This window comes from Mixophyes fleayi, chromosome 9 (assembly GCF_038048845.1).
Source record: "Mixophyes fleayi isolate aMixFle1 chromosome 9, aMixFle1.hap1, whole genome shotgun sequence".
NCBI classification, from domain to species: domain Eukaryota; kingdom Metazoa; phylum Chordata; class Amphibia; order Anura; family Limnodynastidae; genus Mixophyes; species Mixophyes fleayi.
Window position 1 is genome coordinate 25,224,405 of NC_134410.1, and position 15,746 is coordinate 25,240,150.

General features: G+C 44.3%; 2 protein-coding genes across 5 annotated transcripts in view; one reads left to right on the top strand and one right to left on the bottom strand.

Annotated features, from left to right (window-relative positions):
- The window catches only part of ACTMAP (actin maturation protease), a 125,757-nt gene extending 110,011 nt beyond the window's left edge, over positions 1-15,746 (top strand). Inside the window, exons 1-7 of one of the 4 annotated variants that reach the window (XM_075187027.1) lie at positions 9,186-9,265; positions 11,164-11,359; positions 11,457-11,525; positions 12,093-12,217; positions 13,847-13,976; positions 14,633-14,703; positions 14,808-15,746. In XM_075187027.1, coding sequence (XP_075043128.1) covers positions 11,169-11,359; positions 11,457-11,525; positions 12,093-12,217; positions 13,847-13,976; positions 14,633-14,703; positions 14,808-15,115 — 894 coding nt within the window. In that variant the 5' untranslated portion in view covers positions 9,186-9,265; positions 11,164-11,168 and the 3' untranslated portion in view covers positions 15,116-15,746. Of the gene's footprint in view, positions 1-9,185; positions 9,266-9,366; positions 9,458-11,163; positions 11,360-11,456; positions 11,526-12,092; positions 12,218-13,846; positions 13,977-14,632; positions 14,704-14,807 lie in introns of those variants that run through there. The other 3 variants (XM_075187026.1, XM_075187024.1, XM_075187023.1) reach the window with 3 other exon arrangements.
- Positions 5,332-9,246, bottom strand: SNRPA (small nuclear ribonucleoprotein polypeptide A). Its single transcript, XM_075187028.1, has 7 exons — positions 9,148-9,246; positions 8,059-8,142; positions 7,232-7,404; positions 6,599-6,772; positions 6,311-6,490; positions 5,929-6,017; positions 5,332-5,790 (listed from the first exon to the last, which is right to left on the bottom strand). Exons 2-7 carry the CDS (start codon positions 8,129-8,131, stop codon positions 5,631-5,633), a joined length of 849 nt encoding a protein of 282 aa, XP_075043129.1. The 5' UTR covers positions 8,132-8,142; positions 9,148-9,246; the 3' UTR covers positions 5,332-5,630.

Genomic DNA, 15,746 nt, shown 5'->3' on the forward strand with positions numbered 1-15,746 from the left:
GTTCTACACCCTCCAGGGGCACCAGTGGGGCCGCCACCAATCCTATTCATGCATGCGGCTGCATGTCACCTATAGCCTTACAGAGGCAGCATGCGGCCATGCACAGGGGGAGCAATGGTGCATCTGGGGGGAGAGCAACGGTGCATTTGGGGGGAGAGCAACGGTTCATCCGGGGGGGAGAGCAACTGTGCATCTGGGAGGAGAGCAACGATGCATCTGAGGAGACCAACGGTGCATCTGGAAGGGGAGCAACGGTGCATCTGGAAGGGGAGCAACGGTGCATCTGGGAGGGAAGCAATGGTGCATCTGGGGGAGAGCAACGGTGCATCTGGGGGGGAGCAACGGTGCATCTGGGGGGGGCAACGGTGCATCTGGGGGGGCAACGGTGCATCTGGAAGGGGAGCAATGGTGCATCTGGGGGAGAGCAACGGTGCATCTGGGGGGGGGCAACGGTGCATCTGGGGGGCAACGGTGCATCTGGGAGGGAAGCAATGGTGCATCTGGAGGGAAGCAACGATGCATCTGGGGGGGAGCAACAGTGCATCTAGGGCGAGAGCAACGGTGCATCTGGGAGCGATGGAACAGTGCATCTGGGGGGAGCAACTGTGCATCTGGGGGGGACTGTGCATCTGGACGGGGGGGGGAAACTGTGCAATTTGGGGGGGGGGAAACAACAGTGTATCATTGTGGGGCATGCATGTGCTCTCCGGTCATGATCATCATCATCACCATTTATTTATATAGTGCCACTGATTCTGCAGCGCTGTACAGAGAACTCACTCACATCAGTCCCTGCCCCATTGGAGCTTACAGTCTAAATTCCCTAATATACACACACACAGACTAGGGTTGATTTGTTAGCAGCCAATTAACCTACCAGTATGTTTTTGGAGTGTGGGAGGAAACCGGAGCACCCGGAGGAAACCCACACAAACACGGGGAGAACATACAAATTACACACAGATAAGACCATAACTGGGAATTGAACTCATGGACCCCAGTGCTGTGAGGCAGAAGTGCTAACCACTTAGCCACTGTGCTGCCCTTAATGGGGTTGTTCCACCCATCATAAGCAGAGTGCACATGTGTGCACCTCAATCTTCCCTAAGCTCTTTTCTTCCCTAAATGCATGGTTCCTGGGCAGCTCTTGTCCTCCCCCTGCTTCCTACATTGTTCCACTGTCTGTTACCCTCCATGTGGCTATCTCCCCCTTGTCTATGATATGAGAGACAGAGAGAGACAGAGACTCCTCTTTGTGTGTCTTTCTTTCCCCCTCTTTGTGTGTCTTTGACTTTGCACGTGCCAGTCTCCCCTCTCTGTATTTATCTCTCTCTTTACCCCTTATAGTATCTAACCCTCATCTTCTACCTTACCCTGCACCGTCCTCCTCCTCTTTGCTGAAGTTGATAAGAGTCCTGGTGGCTGCCGTTTAGAAGCGTCATTGATAGAACTGAGGATGGCAGATAATGATCTTAACCATTTTGCTGCACTCATAACTCACATGCTCTAATGGGAGTTTTGAGACGTTGCCGGTCAGGGATTCTTCATTAAAGATCAATCCAATAATAAGGCAGATTCACCAAAGGATATAAAGCCATGTTCCCGGGGAAAACTTTTTTGCCAGTGATTGGGCTTTTTATTCTTAGCTTCTCTCTATACATCAAAAGTTTACCACCAGCAATAAATCTTACCCATACAAATTTACAAGTTTACGGCGGTACCCCTACAATAAATAAGAAGAAAGCTGTAGAGTCCCCCTTATATACACTTCTTGCCTTTTTTCTTATAGTGAAGTGTGTGTGTGTGTGTCCCATATGAGATGGTTAAGCATTTGCTATATTTAATATCAATCATAGGTATTTGAGGGGTTTAGTGGTTTCCCAGTGCGGTGTGATAATTTCTTTGGTACCCCTACAATACATGTTCTGTTATCAGCATCTCAGGATGGCAACAGCATATTAAAAATTATTTATATTTGTATAAAGAATTTAAAATATATAGTTTAAAAAAAAAACTTTACCTATTCTCAAGTTTTTTTATACAATTTTATACATTTCTAAAAAAAAATTCAATACAGGCTGCAAGGACGCTGAGCCTTCAGCCAACTACTCTATGTTTATCAGTGCCTATGGCTCTTCAGTGTTGTGGAACTACAATGCACAGCATGTCCTGCTAGAGGTCAAGCTGGAGCTAGTCGGTCCAAAATAGATGGAAAGCCATATTGTATGCTGTATACGGCCAGCCATATAATAAGCGGGCTGCTGCTCATGCACTATAGGTCAGTGCTGTTTTCACCCACCAGGCTATAATTTGCCAGCGAGTCTATTCTGACCAAACGTTTCCTTTCCACATTACATCTTCATCCAAGTCATAAATATAGATAACAGTAATAGAAAAAGACATCCTTTTGTTATTATCGGAACAAATTTAAGGTCATACTTATGCATTCGGAAAATTATAAAGGGTTCACAAACTTTTTAACTCCACTGTAAATATCGGATGATAATCCAGTCTCTATAATTCAGGTTCTCCTACACATATAGCACATTTCAGTACAGTGCATGGAGGCCCGCTATGTGTGTGTTAGCAACAGGAGGAAAGCCTGTTGAAGAATCTGTATAACCTGCATTCTTCACACACTGGGTAACTATACGAGTCCTCTGCGTGTATAAAGTGAGCAGTGTATCTCTGCTTATTTTCAGAGACTTTCAACAAAGAAGGGTTTGTGTGGCCCTGTACTCAGAATATGCTCAGGATAGATCTTTTGTGTCATATCTAAATATACATAAAAAGCAGCGTGGTAGGGCTTCTTCTGTTCCCTAGAGCAGAAAAGTAACATTATTTAAAAAAAAAAAAAAAGAAGATATACACCAATCAGCCACAACATTAAAAACACCTGCCTAATATTGTGTAGGTCCCCCTCATGCCGCCAAAACAGCTCTGACCCGTGGAGGCATGGACTCCACAACACCTCTGAAGGTGTCCTGTGGTATCTGGCACCAGCACATCCCACGGATGCTCGATCAGATTGAGATCTCGGAAATTTGGAGGCCAAGTCAACACATTGAACTCTTTCTCATGTTCCTCAAACCATTCCTAAACAATTTTTGCAGTGTGGCAGGGTTCCATTATCCTGCTAAAAGAGGCCACTGCCACCAGGGAATACCATTGCCATGAAAGAGAATACTTGGGCTGCAATAATATTTAGTGGTATGTGTCAAAGTAACATCCATATGCTTACCAAGACCCAAGGTTCTCTAGAACATTGCCCAGAGCATCACACTGCCTTCTTCCCATAGTGCATCCTGGTGCCATCTCTTCCCCAGGCAAGCCACACCCACGGCCGTACACAGGATGTACAAGTAAACGTGATTCATTAGAGCAGACCACCTTCTTCCAGTTCTACCCTTCACATACCCATTGTAAGCGCTTTCAGCTGTGGACAGGGGTCAGCATGGGCACTCTGACCTGTCTGTGGCTATGTAGCAAGCTGCAATGCACTGTGTGTTCTTTCTATCTTAGCCAGCATTACCTTTCTCAACAGTAGCTCTTCTGTGGTATTGGACCAGGCTGGTTAGCCTTTGCTCCCCACACGCACCAATGTGCTTTGGGCACCTATGACCCTGTTGCTGGTTCAATGGTTGTCCTTTCTTGGACCACTTATGGTTAATACTGAATCACTGCATACATGGAACACACTACAAGACCTGTCAGTTAGGAGCTGCACTAACCCAGTCTTCACAATTGGTCTTATGTCTAAGTCACTCACATCCTTACACTTGCCCATTTTTCCTGCTTCCAACACATCAACAAGAACCGAGTGTTCACTTGCTGCCTAATATATCCCATCCCTTGCCAGGCGCCATTGTAAAAAGATAATTAATGTTGTTCACTTCACTTGTCAGTGGTTTTAATGTCGTGGCTAAGCGGTATCTATCTCTCCAACATTTAGAATCAGTGTTAATATCTGTTAGGTTGAATTGTGCAGTTTTCCTTACTAATATAGTCCCCTCTAGCATATGAAGATAGGGACCATGGTCGCTCCAAGGATAGTAGTTTCTGACCAATCATAAGTCCTCTGCAATAAAATTACCTCTATACACAAGTGTGAGACGCCATCGGCACAAGATGCCGCACTGCTATTTGAGGCTAGGAAAACCTACACAAGAGGTCTGTTATTCATTGAGCAGGGTCAATATTCTACAAATTTAATTAGTCACACAAGTATGTTTTTTATATCATAATTACCAAATCCTATATCTTTCTTCAATCGAAGCTTCTGATAAATAACCCCTAACATTTTACTTTGCTTTTATATTCAGCAAAAAATAAGTGAACATGAAAAAGCCATGTGTGAAAAGTACAAACATCCCGTGATTCAGTAGCTTTAGCAGCAGCAAGTTCGCCCGATTGTTTTCAGTGCGCATTCATCAGGCTCGTACATTATATTTCAGGAATTTTGTCCTACTCGTCCCCATAGCACCGCATTAGTTTGTTGGAGTTGAGAGCATTCTGTTATGCACAGCTCTCCTCAGGTCGCCCTAGAGCACCTACGTGGTATGGCATCTGGACTTTAGCCAATCCAAAATCTTTCAGCACGGAGCTGATGATAGACTTGCCACGGTCCTGTTGGTGTAGAAGGGGAGTTTTACAGTGGAATTAATGATTACAAGATGTCCAGGTCCTGTGGCTGCAAGACAGCATTAAAAATTGTCACCCCTCCATGTCCCTGCTTGACACGAGGGGCTTGTGGAGGATACACTGCTTTTCAACAATCACTGTCACTGGGCATTAATACCAACCACTCTAGTTTGGTCTCATCTGTGCAGCAATATAGTTTCATTCAAATGTATCTTTGAAACCTAAGCGGTACCACTTTCCACCCCCCACTTCTATGACAGTCACACTTGCTCAGTCTTTCTGATGCTAGTTCCAAGAAATGTTTCTCAAAGTGTTCTGTATACTGTGGTAAGCCGTACTGCCAGTTCTTCTACTGCTTTGATTGTAAAACTATAAAATTCCATCCACTTACGTTTTCCATACCGCCACTACTAAATTTACACGTATGTGTGTAATTGTTTCTTATTATATTAGTGTGATAAAATATTAATAGGACCAACAAAAAAAAAATTAAAAAAAAAAAAAATAAATTCAAATTATGCCACACTTGCCTCCTCAAATCACAGTGTGCCTCATACTTACCTTGGGAGTCAGCACTTCCATGAACATCTTCACTACAACCAGTGTTTTATATTTAGTGGTCTAGCTACAGGATAAAGAGACCCAATATACCGCACTGTTTTTAACACAATAATGAGCACAACAAAAAGGTCAGTAGAAAACAAAAGATTTTATTCAAAAGCTCCAGGTACAATGTCTGACAGGCAGACTCTGGGTGCAAAGCTTTCCATGTGTTCATAAAAATACAAAATATAAAATAAACCATTCCATACTCACCAACGTCATAGGCTGGATGAGGATTCGCCACTGACAGATTGCAACAACTTACTTAAAAATTAAAAGTCTGAACAATATTTGACTCGGACCAACTGTACAACGAGTTGGGAGAGTTTTACCGAAACCCAGAAGACAAACTGAAGCTGGAGATATTTTCCTGTCCCCATGTTAGACTATTTCTTGGCAAATGAAATCTTCATGGAGTTGCTCTGTGTGATCTTGAATCCTTGTAGAGATTCTCTGGCAGCGGCAGCCTGAACTTCGTTGTCAAACTCCACGAACGCAATATCGTGACGTCCGGGAACGAGACGCACCTCCTTGAAGCCGGGGAACCTGAGGGGGGAAATTGGTGGCGTTAAGACAGATGTCAAATGCATCAAGAGATATCTTTGCGCGTTTCATCATTTCATATTTAAAAACAAAAAAAAAAAAACTGTGCCACCAGGAGAGATAGTGGCTGGAGATACTCACTGGTTAAACAGCATGGACAACATCAACTCGTTGGTCTCCTCTGGGAGGTTGGTCAGGAAGAGAATGTGGTTTGGTGGATTTTCAGATATCTGAGAGAACAAAACAATGGTGAAGTTAGTTTATTAGCTCGCAAAGTTCACTTACAAATACAACATTTGACCACGATAAAACAAGGATTTAGAGTTTGATATATTGTGTGATCGGCAACAAACATCTAATACACCATATTCAAGTAGTACTCAATGGTTCTTTCAAGTATTGTGGGCTAAATAAGTTCATCCAGACAATATACAAGAAAGAATTAATCCAGCAAGGCACAAAGACTCTTATTGTATGTGACGTAGAAGACATTCAGACAAAGCTTAGTTTGGGCAGCACTTACCGGCTGCATGGGTGCAAGCTGTCCTGGCATCATCTGTCCATGAGGCATGCCACCAGGTGGGATCTGTCCTGGGGCCATTCCTGGAGGTGGCATCATGCCAGGGTGGTGCATATACGGCGTCTGCCCAGCCATATGCATCATACGAGGAGCCTGGGTCATTCCATGCATATTCTGCATACCCTGAAGTAAAAGAACATTTGTAAGATGTAGCCTGGCAAACACCAGAGGGGAAGGAAACAAAAAAAAAAAAAAAAAAAAAAACATGAAATCTATAGAATATAAACTTACTGGCATTTGCCCTGGTAAACCTGGCACTACAGGTGCCCCTGGAACAGCTTTCTTGCCAGCTGCAGCCTCTTGTACCTTCACCTTCCTCTTCTCCTGCCTCTTCCGGTCTCTCTCTACAAAGGTACCTTTCATTTTGGCAATGATGTCAGAGTCAGACTTTGCATATTGTATTCTCTGCAGAATGTAACAGAACACAAAGGGTTAAAGTAACATCTATTAAGGGCAGAGTAACAGTACAGCAAGTTCCCAGAATTTAATATCTATAGCACCCTGTAATGAGTGGCATCTCCTCCGTTAGACCCACACAGGAGCTTGAGCACCCACTAATTACACTATTTGCCAGCTCTTAACAGTGTAAGATAGTACTTCTGCTTGCAGTGTTCGTAGTAAATAGTACCCCTTGTATGGGGTCGGTATAGGAAACTAGAATATATAACGAAAATACACCCTTAGTATCCATGTGACACTAGTCTAAAACATTACATTGGAGGCGAACAGAACGCAGATAAATGTTCAAAGGCATAAAGGAACCTGGGCCACTGAGATGCAAAGAGAATAAAGTACTAAACCGGCTTCACTAACAGAAAGACGGAGATATGGCTTATTAAAGTCTTACAGAACCAAGATACCAACCATGGGCTTATCGTAGAAGGGGAATCCTTGCATTGACCTCAAGGCATTTGTCGCACTGCTCACTTCTTTAAAGATAACAAACGCCTGTCCTCTCATCTTCAGATTGCGAGACACCAGGATGTCTAGGATCTGCCCAAACTGCGAGAAGATGGCATATAGAGACTTCTTCAGCTCTGCAGGAAAGGAAACATGGACAGTGGTTAGAATAGATTACAAACTATATTTCACAGTTTACCGACCACCACCAAATGGAAGGTTTCTTCCCCTCCCCAAAGTCTCACACAGGGCTGACTCAGACTATTGCCTGTGCAGCTTGTCTCTAAAATAACACCTGTATTTTCAGCAGTGGACACTTCAAGTGGAGTAGCTAATAGCCCAAAGTTTGTTTTGATAAATGTCAGCTTTATCACCACATTCTGTGGCCCTTTGCCGATAACCAGCATTCAGGTTAAAAGATAGATACAATCAGGCCTCAGACAATTTTTACTGTGTCCCAGTAACTGCAGTGACCAAAGAACTGCATATTACAAAGGGATCAGCGATACAAATACTAAAGAGGTCTACACACCAGAAGCAGAAGGGTGGGTGTTGGTACAACATGAACTAGTCTCCATCTATTGTGTACAGGCTTAGTAACCAGAGTGCAGCTTTGCTTGTATCAAGAAACAGGTTACAAGACTTACTGATCTTTTAACTCTGGACAAAGGTGTTAATGAGGAACATGTCCAGTGTGTATCCTGAGTGTCCCAGGGCACAAACTGAGGTTTTGGCGGTTGTTCCATTTACCATAAACAAACACACTACATAGAACAAACAGAGGGACTCACCATCCTTCTTTATCTTCTCATTTAGATTGTTGATGTAGATGGTATTGTTGGGTCTGACCTCCTGAACAGCCATTTCACTAGAAGCTAAAAGGAAAGGGAGGTAGAAACCGATAATCAGAGCTGCCCCCGAACTTTTGAGTTTGAGAAAGTAAATCAGATTATAATTTAATCTCCTGCAACACAATACATATTCAGCAAAGGTCGTGTTTTTGTTAGATCACCCAACTATGTGAACATCTCTCAGACGGAGCTCACCATCTACAGAGGTCAAGGAAACGATAGCATTGAAAAAGGCTTCGGTTACCTGACATGACCCATTAATACCCACATAAAGCACTCCCTAATTTATGTGCCACCAATCAATAAGAAATCTGGGGTTTACCCACTGCAGCCTATATGTGTCCTTATTAGAACTTGAAGGGTGAATTGTCTACAAGTGTATTAACTGAGCTTTAAACAGGAGCTTATGTAGGCAGGGAAAACAGCCTAGAGTAGTCCCACTGCCAGTATACACTGGGGAGGCAGATACCTTCATGGTTTACCAATATCCATGAGAATGCATTTGATACATTCACTAGGAGCCAACAACATTGAGGAACAGAAAGAATGTCCCTAGTGGGTGGTAACCCCCAAACCCTGCATCATAATGAACACTAGTGAACCTACAAGATGACCAGTCACACACACACACATTATATATATCTATCTCTACACACCAACAGCTCAACAACATGCTGACTAAAAAGCAAGAGAAAGTAGTGTGTGTGTGTGTGTCTTTGTTTTTTTTCTGGATGTGTTATCTCAGCGACTGCATTTGAGCAACTAGTAAACACTACATAAAGCAGAGTACAACTGGGCCCACCACATAGGAGATCCTATAACATAATGGGCAGCACCCCCCTCACGGAGACCCCTTATTATCACTAGGCCTGACCTGGGCCGATCTAGGCCAAGAACAAAATGGCGGCCCCAGGGTGTACTACCAGCTGCAGGTATCACACAGGATCAGACCGCCCGCACTGATTATACTGTTACTCCCCCCATTCATACAGTGCCCGGACCTAACATGGCTGCATAAAGACACCATACCTCTGTAGGACGGTACTACCGGGATCTGTCCGTGAAGCCGCGGGCGGGAGCCGGTGCACAGCGCGAGGAGAGCACGTGATACAACTAGGCCTCGATCCTCCAGTAACCAGAGCGCCGGGTGAGATATAGCACCGTGTAACCACGCCCCTTACACTACACCAGGACACCGCTGATTGGTGCGGGCACACCCCGCCTCCCCCTTACATCGAGTGACGGCAGGATCTAAGAAGGAAACCATTGGGTGAGCGAGCTGTCAATCACGCGCCGACTACAGCCAGATACCGTGCGGGAGCAAAACCCCGGCTAAAATGTGACTATTCCAATTTATTTTATTATGGGGTTGTGCAGCATGGCGGTATATCATCACTAATGGTGGTAATACAGTTATACAATGTGCCTGCAGCTAGAGAGATCACTGACATTTACATGTGAAGCTATAATATCAGTAACTCAGCTAGATTTGTGGTGCAGTAACACAGGGGAGCCGCAGAGGGGCAGTGGTTCACTATTTACTAGAGCCTGTTTGTAGCTCACCAGGTGCTGTGTAACTACAAGTACCAGCATGCCCTGACAGCCTCTAATGAAAACACAATCTTAAATGATTTGCAGGGACACTAGGTTGGGAAAGATGGTTGTTGGATAAGGAGAGAAGTTGTGTTATGCAGTCAGTTGTATTAATGACATGCTCATGGTTCTCTCTGACCACTCAGGGCCTGAGGGGGGAGCAGGTACAAAGTACCCAGTCCCTGGCCAGCCTGTGTGGCGGGATGAGCCACCAACCTGGTGTGACAACGCTCCCTTAGGCTGCTATGGAAGGGCCCCCAAGACTGCTGTACTGGGGCCTGAAAGCCCTCTTGGTGGTCCTGCTCATGGCTGTGTGTAATCAAACTCGTCACCCCCTGCAGAAATGTATCCAAATATAGAATATAACACATGGGATGTATGAACTTCCTGCATTAATGTGATAGGGACTCGCATCATTAATCTGCTATACACCCTGACAACCGTCTCAATCTCCACTGTGAGCCACACTCTCTCCATCTCCACTGTGAGCCACACTCGCTCCATCTTCACTGTGAGCCACACTCGCTCCATCTTCACTGGGAGCCACACTCGCTCCATCTCCACTGTGAGCCACACTCGCTCCTCTTGTCTCGATTGTGCCCTTTTCCTATTAGATTGTAAGATTTCTCATGAGCAGGGTCCTCTGTACCCTTTGTTGTCTCTATTTTATGTATGTCCTGTTTTCCCCACTGTGGCACCTTACAAATCAGTGACATTATTAATAATTTGGGGACCCTGGTTCAAGCGACACAGAGGTGGGCTGGGTTGAAGAGGGTATAAAGTACCCTGTCACATTGGGGGTAGTTTTCCCTTCCTCTGGGGTAACACTGTCTCTCCATATACTGCTTCTACTTGATGGACCTTAGCAAGATTTAAAAAAGACAAACCATGTAACAAACAGTAGGGACACCAAATGTCTGTTGTTATTGTGTAACCAGCATTTTCACGCTCCCCTCTGCCAGCGAATGTGGTTTGTCAGTCTCTATATGTTAAACTTTGCAGAACCCATCAAGGTCAGCTGAGAAATGACGTTTATATAAATGTTTCATATCCACACGTTTTGTCTGGAGTGAAGTTTTCTTTACTTGATGCTATGAAAATGTGTTACATTGTCTTCCCAGGAGATATATTTATTTTCATTGCCCTTAAATATAACAAGGATTCTGCTGTTGATATACAGTTGTATCCAGTGCACACACCTGAGTGTCTTTGTTGCTCCTACCTAAATAAATCTTACTGGAGGTTGGGTACCTCTTTAATTGAGGAATCCAGATTAAAGAGCAATTTTCAGCGCTTTTGATGACTTCAAGCAAGGGGTAACTAAACCATAGCTAAACTCCTCTTCTAGAGCTGGGGGATGCACTTTAAATATGATATGAATGTATTTACGAATATAAACAAAACAGAGTATTGTAGTCTGTGGCTGATGTTTTGTACATGGTGTTTCTGTAGTACTCATGCCAGAGGAGGATGGAGCAAGTGCAGCCACCAATGCCGTTCCTATACCCCCGCCACCACCGCCAACCCTCTGCCCCCCTCCTCCATCGCTGGTGAAGAGCAAGTTCTTTAAAAAGGTGGCAGATAGCAGTGACCCCTCGGTTGGAGGATGTGAAGAGTTAAAAAAGTTGATAAAGAATCTATTGGACAGGTAAATCCCTGGAGAGCTGTTAGGGGAAGGGAGGGGGTACTAGTGTTTATTAGACTGTGTGAGGGGTTGTTCAGAGCTTTCTTTTTTTCTGTCTCAGATCCAGCAGAACGTTAAAGTGGCTTCTATATAACCAGCACATACCATCCTTGATACAGGAGGGGCCGCAGTAAGTAAAACACATGATGGATGTAGCATACAATAACACATGTGGCCCACTTATAAAACTGTACTAATACTACAGTCTCACTTATGCTCCCAAAAATGTACCAGTGTTCTTTTAAGAAGAGCGTGACTTCCCCTCTGTCCTTCTTAAGCCTGGTACTATGGTTCATTTATAAACAGCGCACTTAGGTGCAACATATGTACAAACCTCAGCAGCCAATCAGCCACTTGGTTTCATTGTCCAACTTCCATTAGACAGATAAAGGAAAATAACTGATTGGTTGCTGTGTTTAGTGCACATTTTACACCTAAATGCATTGTTAGTAAATGATCCTCAATATTTTGTACCTTAAAAATAGTCTTTTTTTTTTTCTTTTTTTAATATATAATTGAGCTGTAACAATATATACTGCTAATACCACCCCTTTTGCTGTTAGAATCACTGAACATTTGGAAGTTTCATAAATGATAATAAAAATCATTTTGTAATGTTACTTATAGTGTACAACAAGTACTCTAGAAGTAACTTTTACTTAAAAGCGAGAGAATGTACCACCTTTTATACCCCCAGGTGTGGTCTGGTCGCTCTGTGGATGGCAGGGGGACTTCTGGAGATGAAACATAAGGTGACACTGGACAAAATTGTACAAATGGCCATGGCCAGAGGATACACCAGCCTGGGGGAAATGTTCTCAGGTTAGTACGATCCATGAAATGTAGCACATTGTATACATGATCCATCCTTAGCCAACACTATCTCATGTTAATCTACCATTTCAGGCTGCTCATATTTACAATCTAAAATAGTAGTAGTATTATTATTATTATTATTATTATTATTATTAATAACTCAACACAGCTACTATGGTGCAGGGGGTATATTCAGTGCAGGCTGAAACCTGTGCCCATTAGCGTGGAGGAAACTAACAGGTTTAGAGCCACTAAAAGAGGTGCGAATACAATGGAGGAGTGGAGTCAATGGGCAGAGAGCCCAGTTAGGAGGTGCGCAGTGTAGCTGGTGAGAAGGGGTTATAGCTAATTAGCACAGGAGGGAAGAGGGCCCTGCTCACTAGAGCTTACACTCTAAAGGGAAAGGGGCAGACAAAGGTTGACATATAGAGTGAGCCAATGTAAGGGCTTCTGAGGCCAAGAAGCAGAGTGGGAGAGATGGAGGATGAAGGAGGGTGAGGTGTACTACATGGTGAGATGGTTAAGTGGAGGACTGGGAGGCTTTTCTATACTGGTGGGTTTTCAATGACCGTGTTTTCAATGACCGTTTGGAGCTGTACAGACTAGGGCATAGTCTGACAGAATGAGGGAGATCGTTCCGGTGGTGGGGGCAGCACGGGAGAAGTCTTGGATAAGGGAGCGAGATCTGGTTACCAGAGAGGCGGAAAAGCGAAGGTCATTGGCCGACCGGAGAGGGCGGGAAGGAGTATCTATGGAGATGAGGTTGGAGATGTACGTGAGGGTGAGGAGTTTGAAGAGGATTCTGTTAGGGAAGGGGAGCAAGTGTAAGGATTGCCAGGACGGGCAGGCAAATGTGGAGCGGCAAGAGAAAGATAAATCTAGCTGCAGCATTGAGTATAGATCATACTTGCCTACTTACGGCAAGTGTAGTCCGGGAGAGTGGTGTGACTAGAGGGCGGGAGGGTGCGGGTCGAGGCCAAACACATCATGCTGTTTTGTTGCAGGGGTCGGGGCCAAAATTACGCAATTCACAGCGAATTGCGTAATTTAGGCTAGGCAGTTGCTGGATGCAGGAGACTTGCCTGCTCTTCGGGTATTCCGTGAGACCGACCTGAATTTCGGGAGTCTCCCGGACATTCCAGGAGAGTTGCCAAGTATGGTATAGATCGAAGAGGAGCTGGGGGGGTGCAGTAGTCGAGACGAGAAATGTTCAGTGGATGGATAAGAGTTTTGGTGGCATCCTGGGAGAGGAAGGGTCTGATACGGGCAATGATGCAAAGCTGGAAGTGACAGGATTGGGCAAGAGATTCAATGTGAGGAATGAAGCAGAGGGAAGAGTCAAGAATGACACCCAGGCAGCGGAGTTGAGGAACTAATGAGATAGTGGTGTTGTCAACAGCGATAGAGAGGTCAGGAGGGGAGGAGACTTGATGAAGGGAAGACAATGAGTTTAGTTTTGGCCATGTTAACTTAGTAGACCATTGTCTAGGTTTCTGCTACTTTATTATAGTAAGTCCGTATCTCTGTATGTGTCACTATGTGATCTGAGTTTTACGGAACTCTTCTGGTGCTTTATAAGTAATGAGTGGTAATTATATGTAACTTGGCATGTTAACCCTTGCTCTTCTATCGTAGCTGCTAATATGGCCTGCCTGGCAGAGGAGGTGTTTGGCTGTCACTATCAGCTCTTGACGGGAGGAATGGAAGGAGAGAACAGAGAGCGAATCCTGCGTCACCTGACAGACGGACTTCCTGTCCTCATCCCGTATCCTACTATCTCTGCAGCTCATTGGTGGGAGTATCAGGGACGGTTGTGGTTGTACAAGAGATGATGATCCCTGCACTGCTGTGTAATAAAGGACGTGAAAGATGCAGATTCCATGGGGGTTATCTGCATAGGAAGAAAATACATCAGGGCAGTGTTATAGTAACAAGTGTAGTGGAATCGAAGGACACTTGCTCTATTTTAGTCTGAGTGTCTCACCAGTGGTTTTTTATTCCATCAAACCATTAGTTTGCATTTATACTTTGCATTAGTGTTTTTGTTATGCTATCTGGGCCAGTCATATTAGCTAAAGCAGATTAATATATAGTTTGGAGGCTAGTAACGGAGCATTTTCTCTTGTTGAATAGCTCTGGTGTATATAGTGGAAATGTAATGTTTTCCTAAAACGTAACTAGCAGCCAGCATCTCTGGAAAACAAATGGGCAGAAGCCATTGGGGAATGTGGTGCAAGTATGTTTTCTGTATATTGCCCACCAGGTGGCAGCAACACTACATGATGAATGCAGAGATTGGTGGCTCAATAGTTGGACGGTATTGGAGGGATGACTATTGCACATTATGGGAAACATTTTTGTACATGACACATCACAATAAGGGATGTATATTGCGTTTCCATTCACTTAACGAAAGTACAGATATGATGAGGATTTTAACCATGAGCCATGCCAGAGAGATGGGCACCGAGCACACTGGGCAGTGATCTCAGGTACAGACATGACAGTACCCAGGACTGGCAGACAGTAGCTGAATTTGATATTCTTTATATGTTATTGTGTCCAATAACTATTTCTCTTGCAAATGTCTTTTTAGGTGTATTATTTGGAATGCAGAATGGTTCTTTATGTCCTGACCCAGAAGTTCCTGGATTATATAACCCACCACCCAACCCACCTGCCCTGCACTCAGGTGACATAGACCAGATCTACCTCATTGCCAAGCAGGGCAAGAGCCTTCGTTACCAGTTGTGGGAGTACGGGTCCGTGAGCTGCAGCAACAGCCAGCTTCTCCAGCTGGATCCCAAGAGGGCCAGTGATGGGAACATCTACGTGATTCCTGAGGGTGGCCTACAAGATGGGCTAAATGCCAAAATACTGCTCCTGAGACGCTCAGAGAACTGAAAACGTGGAAGCGAACAGTGTGGGACTGCGTTGTTATAGGGCCATTATAGACCAGTGATGGGCTGCATGCAGCCCTCCGAACCTTCCCCTGCAGCCCCCAGCACCTTTCCAATTTGTTAGATGGGTTGAGATAGACCTGCATTGTTTTAATTTATTACTGCGATTGACAGCACTGTGCAGCTCTTTTGAAGGTCTGAGGGTCATCCATCCGGCCCCTGAAGTGTAGCAGATTGCCTATAACTGAAATAGACATTTGGGTTTGTCATTATATGTTACAGTGTTATCTACTTGACTCCAATGTATTGCCTTTAATAAGCCATATAAGTCTCAGGAATGTTCCCTGTAGTGTTGTTCATGGGTCTACAGACAGGAAGCTTGAAGTACATAGGAAAAAGTGCCTACCCCATGATCACCACCTTGGGCCTGATTCATTAAGGATCTTAATTGAAGAAACTTCTTATTTCAGTCTCCTGGACAAAACCATGTTACAATGCAAGGGGTGCAAATGAGTTTTCTGTTTTGCACATAAGTTAAATACTGACTGTTTTTTCATGTAGCACACAGATACTTGATAGCTTATTTGTACACTGAAATTTAAAGTTGATATTTGTGTGCTACATGAAAAAACAGA